This window comes from Dromaius novaehollandiae, chromosome 11, assembly GCF_036370855.1.
Source record: "Dromaius novaehollandiae isolate bDroNov1 chromosome 11, bDroNov1.hap1, whole genome shotgun sequence".
In the NCBI taxonomy this organism is placed as follows: domain Eukaryota; kingdom Metazoa; phylum Chordata; class Aves; order Casuariiformes; family Dromaiidae; genus Dromaius; species Dromaius novaehollandiae.
The window spans coordinates 23,779,930-23,793,709 of record NC_088108.1 but is presented as its reverse complement, the minus strand read 5'-3'; the positions used below and the strand labels follow the sequence as shown (position 1 = coordinate 23,793,709).

Genomic DNA, 13,780 nt, shown 5'->3' with positions numbered 1-13,780 from the left:
GCCCCCGGGTGGGGGGTGCCGGCCGGGGCGGCGCAGGCGGCGTGGGGCCACTGCCAGAGCGACCCCCCTGCTGCAGGTTCCGGGGCGGCGACGCCGCTCGCCCCGCACTCTGTATAAGTGCCACGGTTTTGCGGGCGGCGGCGCAGCGGGCGGGGCGGCACAGGCGGCCCCGGACCCTGGATAGGCAGCGCCGTTTTGCAGGCAGCGGGCGGGCGGCAGCGCGGCGTGCGCGGGCGGGGCGGCGGCACAGGCGGCCCCGGACCCTGGATAGGCAGCGCCGTTTTGCAGGCGGCGGGCGGGCGGCGGCGCGGCGTGCGCGGGCGGGGCGGCGGGGCTGCGGCAGCGGCCGGGCGGGGCGGGGCGGGGCGGCGGCACCACCACCATGTCGGAGGCGGCGGTGGCCGACACCCGGCGCCTCAACGCCAAGCCGCAGGACCTGACGGACGCGTACGGGCCGCCCAGCAACTTCCTCGAGATCGACATCTTCAACCCGCAGACCGTGGGCATGGGCCGCGCCAGATACACCAGCTACGAGCTCCGCATGCGGGTGCGGCCCGCGGCGCGGCCTCTGCGCGCCCGCCGTGCAGGCCGCGGGGGCCGGGGGGGGCCTGTGGCGAGCCCGGGGCCGGCCCTGGGGGCGGGGGTGGGCCTCGGGGCTGGGGGGGCGCGGCGGGGGGGTCCCCGGGGTGCGGCGCTGGGCTGAGGGGGCGAGGCCGGGCCCCGCGGAGCCAGGCCCGGGGCTGGCGGCTTGCCTGCGCCCCCGCGGTGGCCGAGGGCTCAAGGTCAGGGCGGCGGTGGGTCTGCAGGAGCCCGTCTCCGTCGGGGAGGGCTGGGTGCACTCAAGGTGGGTCCCCCCCGGCAGGCTGGTGCTCCTGTCCGCTCTCCAGCCCCCCCCCAGGCCTGGCGCTGGGGAGGTTGCTGAGCCGGGGGGTGACTGCGTGCAGCCGCGTTCCCCAGTGGGGAAGGCAAGCCAGCTGCCGATACCCTGGGACCTGATCGCAGTGCGGCCTAGCTACACGCTCCGAGTAAACTTGGTCCCTTCCTGAGGAGCGCGCAGCAGGCCGAGCACTCCTTGCAGGGCTGTGGGCCCTAACTGAGCCGAGATGGTGACTTCTTCACGGCTCTGCATCTGAGAGCTGAAGCAAGTAAAACTGAGCTTCCCCTGAAACGAGCTACCACTAGCGTATGTTACGGTGCTGGTGTTGGCTTCTGTTCAACAGCATGATTTAATTGCTGAGTCTCCGCTGCCTTTCGGAGGAGGATTGGGTTCTCTGCTTTTTTTTTTTTTTTCTGTCCTGATGCTTGGTTTCCTTCAACCTGCCAAGCGGTGTCTGGCAGATGGCAATGAGAACCTCTTAGTCTTACTGAGACTAGCTCTTGCACAGATGCTCCAAAAGCAACTGGTTTTGTTTTGCAGACCTGATGAGAATATAGCTATAGATGTGGCAGCAACACCTGTGCACATCTGGTGCTCACTTGTCAAAAGGTTTTGCTGCCTTAGTTCCCTGAGTGTTTTGGGATGAATAACTGGTAATGTGAGCGTGAAGTCACTGTAGCTGTCGGGCTTCAGACTCCAATGTGGGGGGAAGAAAGGAGGAGAACTGCAATTGCTATCATGGCACAGGCCAGATATGAAGAAGGCACTTTTCCATTTGGGTAGTCAGTGTGTTCTGCAGAGAAGATTGTAGCACAGGGTCTGGCCTTGGGCAGTTGCTGGGACAAGATTTCCTCCCTTAGTTCTTCCATGGAAACGGCAGTGCCAGATGGGAGGTTCTTTAGCTCTGCAAGCTGCTATGAAGCTTTCTCGAACACCAGTTCGAAATGGAGTGAACTCGGGAGGGGAAAAATGAGCCTTGTCTGTAGTGTGAGCCCTGGTTCCAGTGCGTGCCCTGGGAGGGGGTGTGCTCCCGAAATAGTAACTTGAGGGGGAGGGAAAGGCTGGCTCCAAGTAGCCTGGCAAGCGCTTGCTTGATTTTGAAGGGCTTCCGTGCTTGTGTCCTGAATAATGGAGCTGGGTGTTCTCGTGATGCATCCTTCTCAGGGGGCTTGGCTTTCTAAATGCAGCTTCAGGTTCCAATTGCATCTTGAAATACTATCTGGCTTCTAAACCAGCCTGCAAATTAACTACTTCTCTTCGTTACAGACAAACCTCCCCATCTTCAAACTGAAGGAGTCATGTGTGAGGAGAAGATACAGTGACTTTGAATGGCTGAAGAATGAGCTGGAGCGAGACAGTAAGGTGAGGCCTAGCTCGGACCTGTTCCTGCAGTGGGGTCATATGGGAACAGCTGTAGCAATAATCATGCCTTACCTGGAGGAGAGGCTGTGGTGGGCTGCTGCTGAGGCCTGATCTCTGGCCAAATGACGGTGCTAGAGAGGAGTGTCACGCAGTGAAGGACACCGTCTTGCAGGAGGCAGCTGTGCTGATGGGGGTGATTCTGTGCTTTCAGATTGTAGTGCCACCGCTGCCTGGAAAAGCTTTGAAACGACAGCTCCCATTCCGAGGAGACGAAGGCATCTTTGAGGAGTCCTTCATTGAGGAGCGGAGACAAGGACTAGAACAGTTTATTAACAAGTAAGTTTGATGTCCTGGGCTTACTGTGTGCCTGCTCTCCTGGCAGCTGCCAGCAGAAGAGGGCTGTGGGTTGAGCAGGAAGGAATCGTGATCGACTGTGTGCGAGGGCCACGCTAAAGGATGGTGCCTGCAGCTAGGTAATGAAGTCACGTTTCTGAAGCAAGTCCTGCCTCAAGTGTAGACTGTGTTCAGTGCTTCTGTTCCGAGAGTGAGGTGAATGTTAGCAGATAAGTTGTGCTGCAGACACTCGCTGACTGGGCAGTGTTGTTTCAGGGTGCTCGTGACCCGCTGCAGAGCTCGCTAGTGGTGGGATTGCTCTATGCTCAAGCCTCTCTTACTGGCCCTGTTACACACTGATCCAGTGACCTTGGCCTGACCCCAGCTTGGCTTTTTCAAGGTTTTAATTTGATGTTGGAAAGCACAAGTCCCTGGGCTTGTTCCCCTTGGGCTGGGCGAGTGTCCCAAGGCTGTGCAGTGATCGTGAAACTTTTGTGCTTGGCGCTGGTCTCTGTTAGTGAGGTTTGCCTTGTGCACTTGCTACAGCAGGTGGATTTGTGGGGCCTTCATGGCGGCTGTGCTAACCTCCACTTCTGATTTTCTTCCAGAATTGCTGGACACCCACTGGCACAGAATGAGCGCTGCTTACATATGTTCCTGCAAGAGGAGACTATCGATAGGAATTACGTCCCAGGAAAAGTGCGCCAGTAGGAGCACCTGGCACTGTCTTCCTCCATTCCACCCTCCCTCCTGCAAAAATGACATTTATTTTTACACTAAATCTGTCTCTTCTGAACCAGCTTTCCCTCTCTTGAACCTCCCAGTTTGTTCAGTATTTTCCTCTTTTGTAACTGGCAGCAGTCTGTTCTACTGGGCTGTGGCCTTGGCCTAAAGGTATGAAGATTTATGCAAGTGAATGTGTTGCCCCGCACCTAGCAGCAGGTGTGAATAGGTGTGGAGCAGGAACTTGCTTATGGCATTACGGTGTATGAGCTGCCTCTCTCCCTGTGCAGAAAGGTGTGAGATGACCTTCACTCCCCTGTCCATGCAGCCCCCAGCATCTCTGCAGGAGACTCTGAAGAATAGAAATTGTCATGTTGGTCAGTGAGTGCATCAAGTATTAGAGTTTTAGTAAGGCTTATCCAAAACAGCGAGTAGGTGCCTGGGTGTGTTGGTCCCTTGTCCACCCCGTTCACCCTGCATGAAACCCCCGTTCTTCACTGTCTGGAGGTGCTGAGATCAAGACTTACTCCAGCCCTGCTCTCGGCCTCCTGCATTACAGGCCTGTTTGCTCTATCAGTGTTAATCCCCCTCCTTTCTAATGTGCTGCTGGCAGCTGGGGGGGTTCGACCACATGCGCTCTCCCGAGGCTCTGCCTGAGCAGTTTGGTGTGTGGACGCTGGGATGGCCGGGGCTTTAGCAGTGTGTGCTGTGATGCCTTGCCTGGGATTTAAAAATGCCACAGCTTGCTCTGCCGCAGGCTGGTGCGGTGGCATTTCCAGCAGCACCCTGTTCAGCTGAGCTGTGGTGACCTTCTCCTGCACCCCAGTTGCGGAGGGGGAAGAGGCTGGTCTGGCTGAGGAAGAGCAGAGGAAGGCTAGCAGGGCGCTGTGGTGGTGTGCAGCGGGGATGAGGGCGGCTGGCTGAGGAGCCCAGCCCTTGGACCTAGGGCGAGACCACCTCTCCAGAAAGGGATGGCAGAAAGTGCTAGGTCAGTGCTGGCTTAGATGCTTGCTTATGCAACAGGATAAGGACTGATCACCCTTTGTTTTCCCCTGTCCTGTGATGAGCTAGGCAGTCACTTGTGTTGAAGGGAAGACACAAGACTAGTCAAGGAACTGTTTGGAGCTTGAGAGGGACCACGGGGCTGTGACCTGCTGCACCACAACTGCCCTTTGGAGACTCCTCCAGCTTTCACAACTGCAAAAAGAGGTTCGGCCTCTGCTCTGGGGTTCGTCAGGTCGATGTTAGCTGCTGACCGGTTCGTAAGCACTTGATTGATTTGTGGCAGCACAGTTGAGCCTGTCCTGGAGTATAGGTCTACAGGGACTGACCTCCTGCTCCTACCAAGCATGTCCCCTCAGGCCTCGGCAATATCCCGTGGGTTTTCTGGCAAGGAACTGGCACTTGTGGGTGAGAGGTGGGTCTGAGAGGGAAGGATAAGTCACTGAAACCAGGAGGGAACTGCTCTGGGGGCTGGCTCAGCCTGGGGACGGCCGTGGGGGGCCAGGCTGCCAGAGGCGGCAGCGATGCTTGCGGGGGGCTCGGCTTCCTCGGCCCGCGCTGCCGCTTGGCTGGGCGAGCTCTTGGCGCTGGCCGTGCCGCGGCCCCTCGTCCTGTGTATCCCGCTGCGGGGCTGTAATCCACCAAGCTGTCTACACCCTGTCCAGTGTAACGTCCCAGTTCCGTTCGCATTAAACCACTGTGAAGCCAGTCTCTGCCTTGTCCTGGGGCTGGGGGAAAGGGGCTGGGGGGCACTGGGGGGGCGGACACACAGGCGTGGGGGGCACCGGGAAAGGGCAGCAGGCTGCGGCGCGCCTGCTCTCGCTGCTCTCCCTCAGCCTCTTTGAGGAGGAGTGCCACCATTGCCAACTGCCTGCTCCTCACTGCCGCTGCCCGGGCAGTGGGACGGAAGGTAATTCTGCCCCTCGTGTGGAGCGGGGCAGCTGGGGGGACAGTGCTGCAGGTGACGAGGGGGGAGGCCTGGGATGTGACAGGGGAGAGGGACAGCGGCGGGCACGGGGAGTCCCCGGAGGTGGTGTGGGTAAGAGCGTGGGAGACCTGCTCGCGTTTGGCGGGCTGTGCTAGTGCCGCGTTGGCACACACTCGGATCCCGCGGGGAGGCAGAGCCGCTGGTGCCCGTGGGCCCGGGACGGGCGGCCTGGCCGAGCCGTAGGGCACCCTTGCAGGCGTGCAGCAGCCCCCAGTGCAGCCGCTTCACAGCGGTGACGGCTCACCTTCTTCCCCTGCAGCTGCTGCAGCCGAGGCCGGGGCCAGGCAGCCCTCTTGGAGGCCCGCGACGGCAATTCCCATCGTGGCTTCTCACTCCGGGCCACCGCTGCCAGGAAAAGTGGCTTCCTCCGAGCGCTTTTCTCAGGGCAGGAGGAGAGCTGCTGTCCCGGAGGAGACAACTCGGGTCTGCTCCGCTGCAGCGTGCGAGGATGCTCTGGAGGACAGGACAGGAGGGGGCAGTGCGTGCTCAGGGGAAGGGCAGCACCGCGCAGCGCAGAGCCCGGGGGCCGCGAGCCCCGCTGGCAGCGGCTGTGCGGAGCCGGCCCGGGGCCCCTGGGAGCTGGCGAGCACAGCAGCACCTTGTCCCGACAGCGCCTGGGCTCGGAGGTGCTCCAGCAACCCGGCACCCCGGAGCAGGTGACGTTCCGGGCCGGAGCAGCTCCGTGCCCTGCTCGAGGGGGGGGTCAGGGGGGCTGGAAATGCAAGTTATGTTCCTCTCCTGCGCGCGGGGAGTGCTGCAGACTTCTCTCCAGCTGGGTTTTTTGCAAGGGGCTCTGCTGAAAGGTGCACGTCCTCCACGCCTGTGCAGCGGGGAGGCCGCGGGCCTCTGCTGCCTGCCAAAACGCTGCTTCTCCACATCCTCTTCGGCTGCCTGCGGGGCCAGGCTGGGGGGAAACCAGCCCCCCGGCACGCCAGCACCCCACTGCTGCTGGTGTGCGGGTGCTCTGGCTTCTGGGGCTCCCAGGGCCCGGTCAGCTCCGCTCCTGGGGGCACCTGGCCTGGCCTCTGGCCCAGAGCCGCATCCGCCCCGTGCTCCCGCGCGGGCCCTCTGCGGTGCCGGCCCTGTGCCCCCCCCGGCCCCCGCTGCTGGCCTGAGCCCCAGCGAGGGCAACATGTAGCAAGAGGGTTTCTTGGAACGGGCGGGCCGCGGTGTCATCCCGCCGCAGGGAAGGTGTGAGCGGCCGGGGACGGGACGGGGGATTTCTCCCGCTTCCTCTCCCGCTCGCTTCCTTCCCGGCTGAGCGCACGGCACCGCACGGTTCCTTCGCCAGGCGAGCGCCTGCGTCACCGGCTTTCGCAGGCCGCCGCACGCCCTTTCCGCCGCCCCCGGTTCGCGGCCTGTGGGGCCCCCCGTCCGCCCACGCGTGGCTGCTCCTCGGCGCCGGCTCCGCATGGGGACCCCGTGGCCGCCCCGCTGTGCCGCTCAACGGGCTCCGGGGACCGGCGCTCGCGGCGCCCGCAGCTGCCTGTTGCTCGCGGAGCGTCTCCGTCCCGCCAGCCGCGCGGATGCTGCCGGTGCGCCCGCGCTCTGCATCTCCCCTTCGCTCCGGCCTCGGATGCTGGGCCCACCCGGTGGCACGGGGCATCGCAAAGAGAAGCAATATATGACTTAAAAAAATAATATCTGTGTGTATATATATATATTGACTTAAAAAAAAAAAGAGCGGTGGCTGCAGGCAGCAGCAGTGGAACTGGGCAGCCCGGTACAGATGCGGGGAGCCCGGAGCCGCCCTGCGCGGCTGGACGGCACCGGCACCGGGACGCGCTCGCCCCCCCCCCCCCCCCCCCCGCTGCGGTGCCCGGGGCCGGGCGGGCGCGGGGCCGCCGGGGCCGGGGGCGGCCCGGGGCGGGGCGGGCGCGGGGGGCGAGCGCCGGGGCCGGTTTCCGGGGCTCGGCCCGGGGCGGCGCGATCCGGCATCCGGCGGGCGGAGCCGCACCACCCTCCTACCCCCGCGGCGGCGGCAGCGGCATTCCCGGGGTGAGCGGAGCCGAGCGGGACCCGACCCGACCCGAGCGGACCGGACCGGACCGGGCCGAGCGGACCGAGCCGCACCGCACCGCACCGCACCGCACCGAGGCGCCGGTAAGTGGCGGCGGGCGCCGCTGGCGGGTGGCGCAACCGGTGCCGCGCTTGCATCAGCCGCACGTGGCCGCCCGGGGCTCCGCGCCGCGCTCCGGCCGCGGCCGCCGGGGCTCCGCGCTGCTCCGCGGCGGCTCCCGGAGGTGCCGCGCGGCTCCTGGCTCCCGGCGGCGGCCCCGGGCCGGGCGGCTCCGGTGCGGCGACACTTGTTGTTTTCTGGAAACCTCGCCAAAAGCCTGCCCGGAGCCGGGGGGGCTCCCGGTGGAGCAGGCCGGGTCGGGCGGAGGTTCCTCGGGAGCGAGCAGGTTCGCTGGCCCCGGGGAAGCAGCCGGGCTGGGGGCCACCAAAGCCACCCCGGCAGCCCCCCCCGCTCGGGATCGTGAGTGAGTTCCTGCTGGCGCGTTTTCACGCTGACACGTACAACACGACAGGTTATTGGTGACACGTACAACACGACAGGTTATTGGTGACACGTACAGCGCGACAGGTTGTCAGCGCTGCTGCGGGCACATGGCTGGAACATGTCCCGTTTCCCAGATGCCGAGGGAAACGCGGGAATAGCCGCCAGGAAGAGCGTGCCAGGAGGCAGCAGCGCCGGGCCGGGCTCATGCCGAGATGCTCCAGCATCACCGGCTGGGATTGCGAACGGTGCTCCCGGGAGCCCGCCGGCCTGCACAGCTGCCGCCGCTGCCTATCCGGCCACGCGTGCCCGTGCTGGGCGCAGCATGGATGCTGGGAGCGAAGGAGGACTTGCCGTGTCCCGGTGACTCAGCCCGCTGCCGAAGCTTCGCCGGCAGCTGCGGGAACGCTTGTCTGCCTGCCATCGCCTCTGCCCGCCCACGCGCCGGGCTGCCGGGATGTGCCAGCAGGCGAGTTTGGGCACCGGGATCGCCGGGCTGCCAAGGGAGCAGGAGTTGCTCGGAGACAGTGCTGGGACGTGCCCGGGGGCCCGAGGGTGTGGACCACACAGCGCTTGTGCAACCAGCCCGTTTCCCATGATGGCATTGCCATGTCGGTCCCCTGCTCACTCTCCCGGCACCGGGGACTGCGGCGAGACCCGGGTGGGTGGGGACCATGTGGCCCCCAGGTGGGACGGAGCAAGCCGAGCAGCTCTGCCCTGCCGGGGTGGCCCTGGCTCGGTGCCGATGGGGCAGCCGGGAGCTGCTCCTGCTCGTCCGGGCTGGCAGTGGTGTCACCGCTCGCGTCCCGGTCCTTGGGTCCTGCTGCCCGTGGCCCGAGGTCGGCACAGGATGCCGAATTTCATGCTCTCATGGTCCCTTCTCTTCTAGGGGTTTTGAACAGCTGAGCACCACCCGCAAGAGGACAAGATGTTTGGGGGAAAAATGACCAGCGTCGGGAAGAAGCTGATCCGCCGGCGGGTGGTGGATCTGAGCTCCGAGGAGACGCGTTTCGCTCGCTGCCTCTCCACGCTGGACCTCATCGCTCTGGGCGTGGGCAGCACGCTGGGGGCCGGCGTCTACGTGCTGGCAGGGGAGGTGGCCAAGGAGATGGCTGGCCCCTCCATCGTCCTCTGCTTCCTGGTGGCCGCGCTGTCCTCGGTGCTGGCCGGGCTCTGCTACGCCGAGTTTGGGGCCCGCGTCCCCAAGACGGGCTCTGCCTACCTCTACAGCTACGTCACCGTGGGCGAGATCTGGGCTTTCACCACCGGCTGGAACCTCATCCTCTCCTACGTGATAGGTACACGGCGCTGCCGGAGCTGCTGGGGTGGCCCAGGACCGTGCAGGCACAGCTGGGCCGGGCGTTGGTGGCACGTGCCCGTGGCGTCCTGGCGAGTGGCACGGTGGTGGCAGAGGCACGTGCCCAGGGGCTGTGCCGGGGGGCAGTGCTCAGTGCTGCAGGGGCTCAGCGTGGCGGGGGGGTTGCTCTTGGGACCGGCAGGTTGGTGCTGGGCTGGGGGTGGCCACGTGGGACGGCGTCTCACCAGGGCTCCGGGCTGATGCGCAGCTTTGCCGTTTGCCAGGCACGGCCAGCGTGGCCCGTGCGTGGAGCGCGGCCTTCGACAACATCATCGGCAACCACATCTCCACCTTCTTCATGAACAAGACCACGGTGCACCTGCCCGGGGTGCTGGCCGAGCGCCCCGACTTCTTCGCCCTGATCCTCATCGGGCTGCTCACAGGTGGGTAGGTGGGAACGCGGGGAGGCCGTGGGGAACGTGGGGAGGCCGTGGGGAGGCTGCGGGGAGGCCGCGCGGCCAGCGCTGCCCTGCTCACGCCCTCCGCCCCCAGTGCTGCTGGCTTTCGGCGTCAGCGAGTCCGCCCTGGTGAACAAGATCTTCACGGCGGTCAACCTGGTGGTGCTGGGCTTCGTCATCATCGCCGGCTTCGTGAAGGGACACATCAGGAACTGGCAGCTCACGGAGGAGGACTACGTGAACCTCTCGCACCTGGACGTGCCGGAGGACAGCAGGTGAGGAGAGCCGCCGTGCTGGACCGGGTGCCCTGTCCCGGAGGTGTCCCGCGGCGGCGGTGACCGCGGTCTCTCCCTTCCAGAAAAGAGGCCTTCGGCTCGGGCGGGTTCATCCCCTTCGGACTGGAAGGGATCCTGACGGGCGCTGCCACGTGCTTTTACGCCTTCGTGGGGTTCGACTGCATCGCCACCACGGGTGAGGCCGCGGGAGCAGGGCCAGCTCGCTGCCTGCCGTGGGAACGGGCTGCTCCGGCGGCTCCGGGGAGGTTTTGCCGCGGTGCTCTGGCATGAGGACGCGGCGGCTCTGGGGATCTGCTGCCGCCCCACGGTTATTTCCCGGCCTCGAGCAACGTTTCCCTTCTGCAGCGCGGGAGCCCTTGCTTTCCTCCCAGTCCCCCAGGAATCTGCTCAGCAGATCCCGTGTCCGTGCCTCCCGCGGGCAGGGGCTGGGCTCGATCCTGCTCCTCCGCCCCGCGCTGCCCGGGGACGGGACAGCTGCGCTTAACCAGCCTCCGCGGGTGCAGAGGCCCCGCGGGGCTGCGAGCCGACGGCGCCGCTTGTCTCCGCGCAGGGGAGGAGGCCAGGAACCCGCAGCGCTCCATCCCCATCGGCATCATCGTGTCCCTCCTCATCTGCTTCGTGGCCTACTTCGGCGTCTCGGCGGCGCTCACCCTCATGGTGCCCTACTTCCTCCTCAACAAGGAGAGCCCGCTGCCCGAGGCCTTCAAGGCGGTGGGCTGGGAGCCGGCGCGCTACGCCGTCGCCGTCGGCTCGCTCTGCGCCCTCTCCACCAGGTAGGGCCGGCCGCGGCGGCGGTGGCGGTGGCGGTGGCGGTGGTGGTGGCCCGCACGGGCTCTGCCGCCCGGGCGCCCGCTGAGCCCTCTCCTCCGCGCCGCAGCTTGCTGGGCTCCATGTTCCCCATGCCCCGCGTGATCTACGCCATGGCCGAGGACGGGCTGCTCTTCAAGTCCCTCGCCAGGATCAACAGCCGCACGAAGACGCCGCTGTTCGCCACCGTCGCCTCGGGGCTGCTGGCCGGTAAGGCTCCCCTCGGCCGCCCGGCGCGGGGCTCCCGGCCCCGCCGGCCGTAGGGGGTCCGTGCTCACGCCGCGTGTGCTCGTTGCAGCGGTGATGGCCTTCCTGTTTGACCTGAAGGACCTGGTGGACCTCATGTCCATCGGCACGCTGCTGGCCTACTCGCTGGTGGCCGTGTGCGTGCTCATTCTCCGGTGAGTGTCCCCGCGCGCCGGGGGCTCCGCTGCGGCCGGGGGCGGCCAGCGCCGAGCTGAACGCGTCGCCCGGTTCTGCTCAGGTACCAGGCCGGGCAGCTGAACTCGCCGAAGGCCGTGGAGATGCTGGAGCTGAACGGGAGCGAGGAGGAGAGGGTGGTCATGAACCCGTCCATCACCGCCACGGCGGGAGACAAGCGGGAAGAGAAGCTGTCCCTGGCGATGCTCTTCAACCCGCCCTCGGACACCCCTACGGCGCTCTCGGGCCGCGTCGTCTACGTGTGTGTCTCGGTCATCGGTGAGCGTGCGGGAGCGGTGCCGGGCCCGGGGGCTGTTGGAGAAGGCCCCTTCTGGAGGTGCCCAGTGCCTTGCAACGCGCCGTGACCGCCGCCTCTCTTGCAGCCGCGCTGGTCACCGTCATCTGCGTGGTCCTGACGCTCAAGGTGAACGAGCTGAAGGCCGGCAGCGCGGGCTGGGTCGTGGCCCTGGTGCTGCTCGTCGTCGCCCTGCTCATCCCCACCGTCATCGTCTGGAGGCAGCCGCAGAGCAACGCACGCCTGAATTTCAAGGTGAGTGTGGCCTCCAGGCACGCGGGCTCCTCATTCCCTGGCCCCTGAGATGTTGCTGGTCCTCTGAGACTTTCCTCCTGGAACGTCCGGGGACGCTGCTCTCCGAGGTGCGGTCCCGGGAGCGAGCTCTCCACGCCCGCTGGGCTGTGGCATGGCGGGATCCCAGCCGACGTGGCACAGCTGACGCGGCGCCTCTCGACCCTTGCAGGTCCCTTTCCTCCCGCTCCTGCCGCTCTTCAGCATCTTCGTTAACGTCCTGCTCATGGTGCAGCTGAGCGCCGGCACCTGGGCGCGCTTCGCCATCTGGATGGCCGTGGGTAGGTGGCCTGCGGCGCAGCGCGGTGCCCGTCAGCTCCTGAGCCCATCAGCCGTGTCCTCCTGGCCGGCTCCGGCGCTGGAGCGGCCGCCAGCCCGCTGCGGTCCCTCGCATTGCGGAAACTGTCTTGCAGGTTTCATAATTTACTTCAGCTACGGGATTCGGAACAGCGCGGAAGAGAAAAACGCCAGGCAACCCGGTGCCGCGGTGGATAAACCTCCACGCCGTCCCGGACTGGACCCGAGCCCCGAGGCTGCTGCGGTCTGAGCCGGTTGCACCGGACCCTGTGGACCTCTGCCAGCGTTTCTGCCCCAGGATGCGGCCGCTGAGCACGGGGGGGGACACGTGCTGGCAGCCCCGACAGCGGAGCCTGCTCGGCGCTGCCCTTCTCCCCGCGGAGCGGCGGTTGCGGAGACGGGTCCCCGGGCCGGGTGGTCCCCGCCGCGGACGAGCGGCACCGCGCCGGTCTCTGCAATCCCGCCGCCGCTGCTTGGCCCCCCCGCGATAGCGCAGCTGTATTTATTCCCTCTGTCCCCGTGGCTGTGGTGGCCGCCGTGCGTTTCCCGAGCGCCGGGCCGGTGCCTGGAGCGCGGCAGAGCCCAGCCGCTCCCCGGGTTCGGCCCCCGCGCTGCCCCGCGCCCTGCGTGAACGTCTCGCTCTGGCGCCCGCGGGAACGGCAGCAGCGCCGCTGTGTTGGTGTCCAAACTCGTACGCCTTTGTATAATTGGTGTTTTAATGTCGACTTTTTTTTTTAACCTATTAAACTAAGTGGTTTTTTAAGTGCTCGGCTCCGTTGCTCCTGCTGCAGCTTGTTCTCGTGCCCACGCGTGGCGGGGCGCGGGGGGAGGCGCTGCCGGTGCCCGGTGCATCCCGCCGCCCCGGGCGCTCCCGGCAGCTCGCGCCTGGGAAGGAGCTGCTGGAGGCTCCGGCAGCGGCTGCAGAGGAAGCGTGGCCGGGAGCTGGGCCGCGTCCATGCGAGGAGATGATTTCCCAGGTTCTGGTCTGGTCTAAATCAGCTCTGACAGATTATTTTGCACAATAAACTAATTTAGGGCAGATGGATCTTGCCTGAATTTGGCATCTCTCCCTGTTTCCTGGCAGACGAGCTGGGTCACGGCGCGGGCAGCGGCGAGGCCCCCGCGCCATCGGCTCGGCTTGGCCGTGCGCGTGGCCGTGCGTCCGTCCGTGCATGCCCGTGCCCCGTGCACGCTCGTGAGCAGCCCGTGTCCTTGCGTGTGCGTGCAACCGCGTGCATGCGTGAGCGTGCAAGTGTGCCTGGCTGCACACGTGCCCACATCCATGCGCCGAGGCCACCGCCGCCCCGGTGCAAGGAGAGAGCAGCCCGCAAACGGAGTGGCACTGGCACGGTGCGGGTAGATGCCCCCCATGGGGGACCCCCGGGGGGAGCCCCGGACACCCCCGAGCGTGGCTGGCTGCAGATGTGTCCGTGCCGCGGGGCTGCTAGGCTGGCGCGGCATCCTCCACACCAGCTGCGGGGCAGCAGCTCTGCCTTCCACGGGCCCCTATTAACTTTTTTGTACAACTCAGCACATCGGATGGGGAGGGGAATAACGAGGCGCCGGAGCCCGAGCATGTCGTGGGCGCCAGGGAGAAGTCAGCCGCTCCCGCGGCGTTAACCGCTGCCGTGCCAGGCACCCACGAGGTGCCTCAGTCGGTGTTGGGGCGAAGCGACCTCGGCTGCCAGGCATCAGGGACGGCGGGGTGGGCCTTCCCCTCCCGCACGAGCCCGGAAGGGGGATTTTCCCATTCCAGAAAATGCAGCAAAAAGCAGCGACCCAGAGCTTGGCTCAGGCTGGGAGTGCTCATCCCGGGCCCTGGAATCCGGGGAAT

The 13,780-nt window shown here is 65.9% G+C and overlaps 2 protein-coding genes across 3 annotated transcripts; both read left to right on the top strand.

The window, feature by feature from the left end:
• Nucleotides 1–316: 316 nt before the first annotated feature.
• On the top strand, nucleotides 317–5,005 carry SNX12 (sorting nexin 12). Its single transcript, XM_064518391.1, has 4 exons — nucleotides 317–547; nucleotides 2,144–2,239; nucleotides 2,451–2,575; nucleotides 3,181–5,005. The coding sequence occupies exons 1-4, from the start codon at nucleotides 383–385 to the stop codon at nucleotides 3,281–3,283; spliced, it is 489 nt and encodes a 162-aa protein (XP_064374461.1). The 5' UTR covers nucleotides 317–382; the 3' UTR covers nucleotides 3,284–5,005.
• A 2,162-nt stretch (nucleotides 5,006–7,167) lies between these two features.
• SLC7A3 (solute carrier family 7 member 3) lies at nucleotides 7,168–12,709 on the top strand. 2 transcript variants are annotated; one of them, XM_064518390.1, is made up of 13 exons: nucleotides 7,168–7,388; nucleotides 7,923–8,254; nucleotides 8,675–9,083; nucleotides 9,367–9,525; nucleotides 9,635–9,815; nucleotides 9,899–10,011; nucleotides 10,387–10,609; nucleotides 10,714–10,853; nucleotides 10,942–11,044; nucleotides 11,128–11,342; nucleotides 11,447–11,613; nucleotides 11,822–11,930; nucleotides 12,063–12,709. In XM_064518390.1, the coding sequence occupies exons 3-13, from the start codon at nucleotides 8,714–8,716 to the stop codon at nucleotides 12,194–12,196; spliced, it is 1,914 nt and encodes a 637-aa protein (XP_064374460.1). In that variant the 5' UTR covers nucleotides 7,168–7,388; nucleotides 7,923–8,254; nucleotides 8,675–8,713; the 3' UTR covers nucleotides 12,197–12,709. The 2 variants fall into 2 exon arrangements, with proteins under 2 accessions (XP_064374460.1, XP_064374459.1); XM_064518389.1 differs by lacking the exon at nucleotides 7,923–8,254.
• Nucleotides 12,710–13,780: the final 1,071 nt, after the last annotated feature.

Bases quoted from the DNA above. Each gene is read 5' to 3' on its own strand.
- SNX12 (XM_064518391.1), top strand. From the start codon at position 383: ATGTCGGAGGCGGCGGTGGCCGACACCCGGCGCCTCAACGCCAAGCCG. The intron at 548-2,143 runs GTGCGGCCCGCG...TCTTCGTTACAG, and splicing joins GCTACGAGCTCCGCATGCGG to ACAAACCTCCCCATCTTCAA. The intron at 2,240-2,450 runs GTGAGGCCTAGC...CTGTGCTTTCAG, and splicing joins AGCTGGAGCGAGACAGTAAG to ATTGTAGTGCCACCGCTGCC.
- SLC7A3 (XM_064518389.1), top strand. From the start codon at position 8,714: ATGTTTGGGGGAAAAATGACCAGCGTCGGGAAGAAGCTGATCCGCCGG. The intron at 11,045-11,127 runs GTGAGTGTCCCC...GGTTCTGCTCAG, and splicing joins GTGTGCGTGCTCATTCTCCG to GTACCAGGCCGGGCAGCTGA. The intron at 11,931-12,062 runs GTAGGTGGCCTG...ACTGTCTTGCAG, and splicing joins CGCCATCTGGATGGCCGTGG to GTTTCATAATTTACTTCAGC.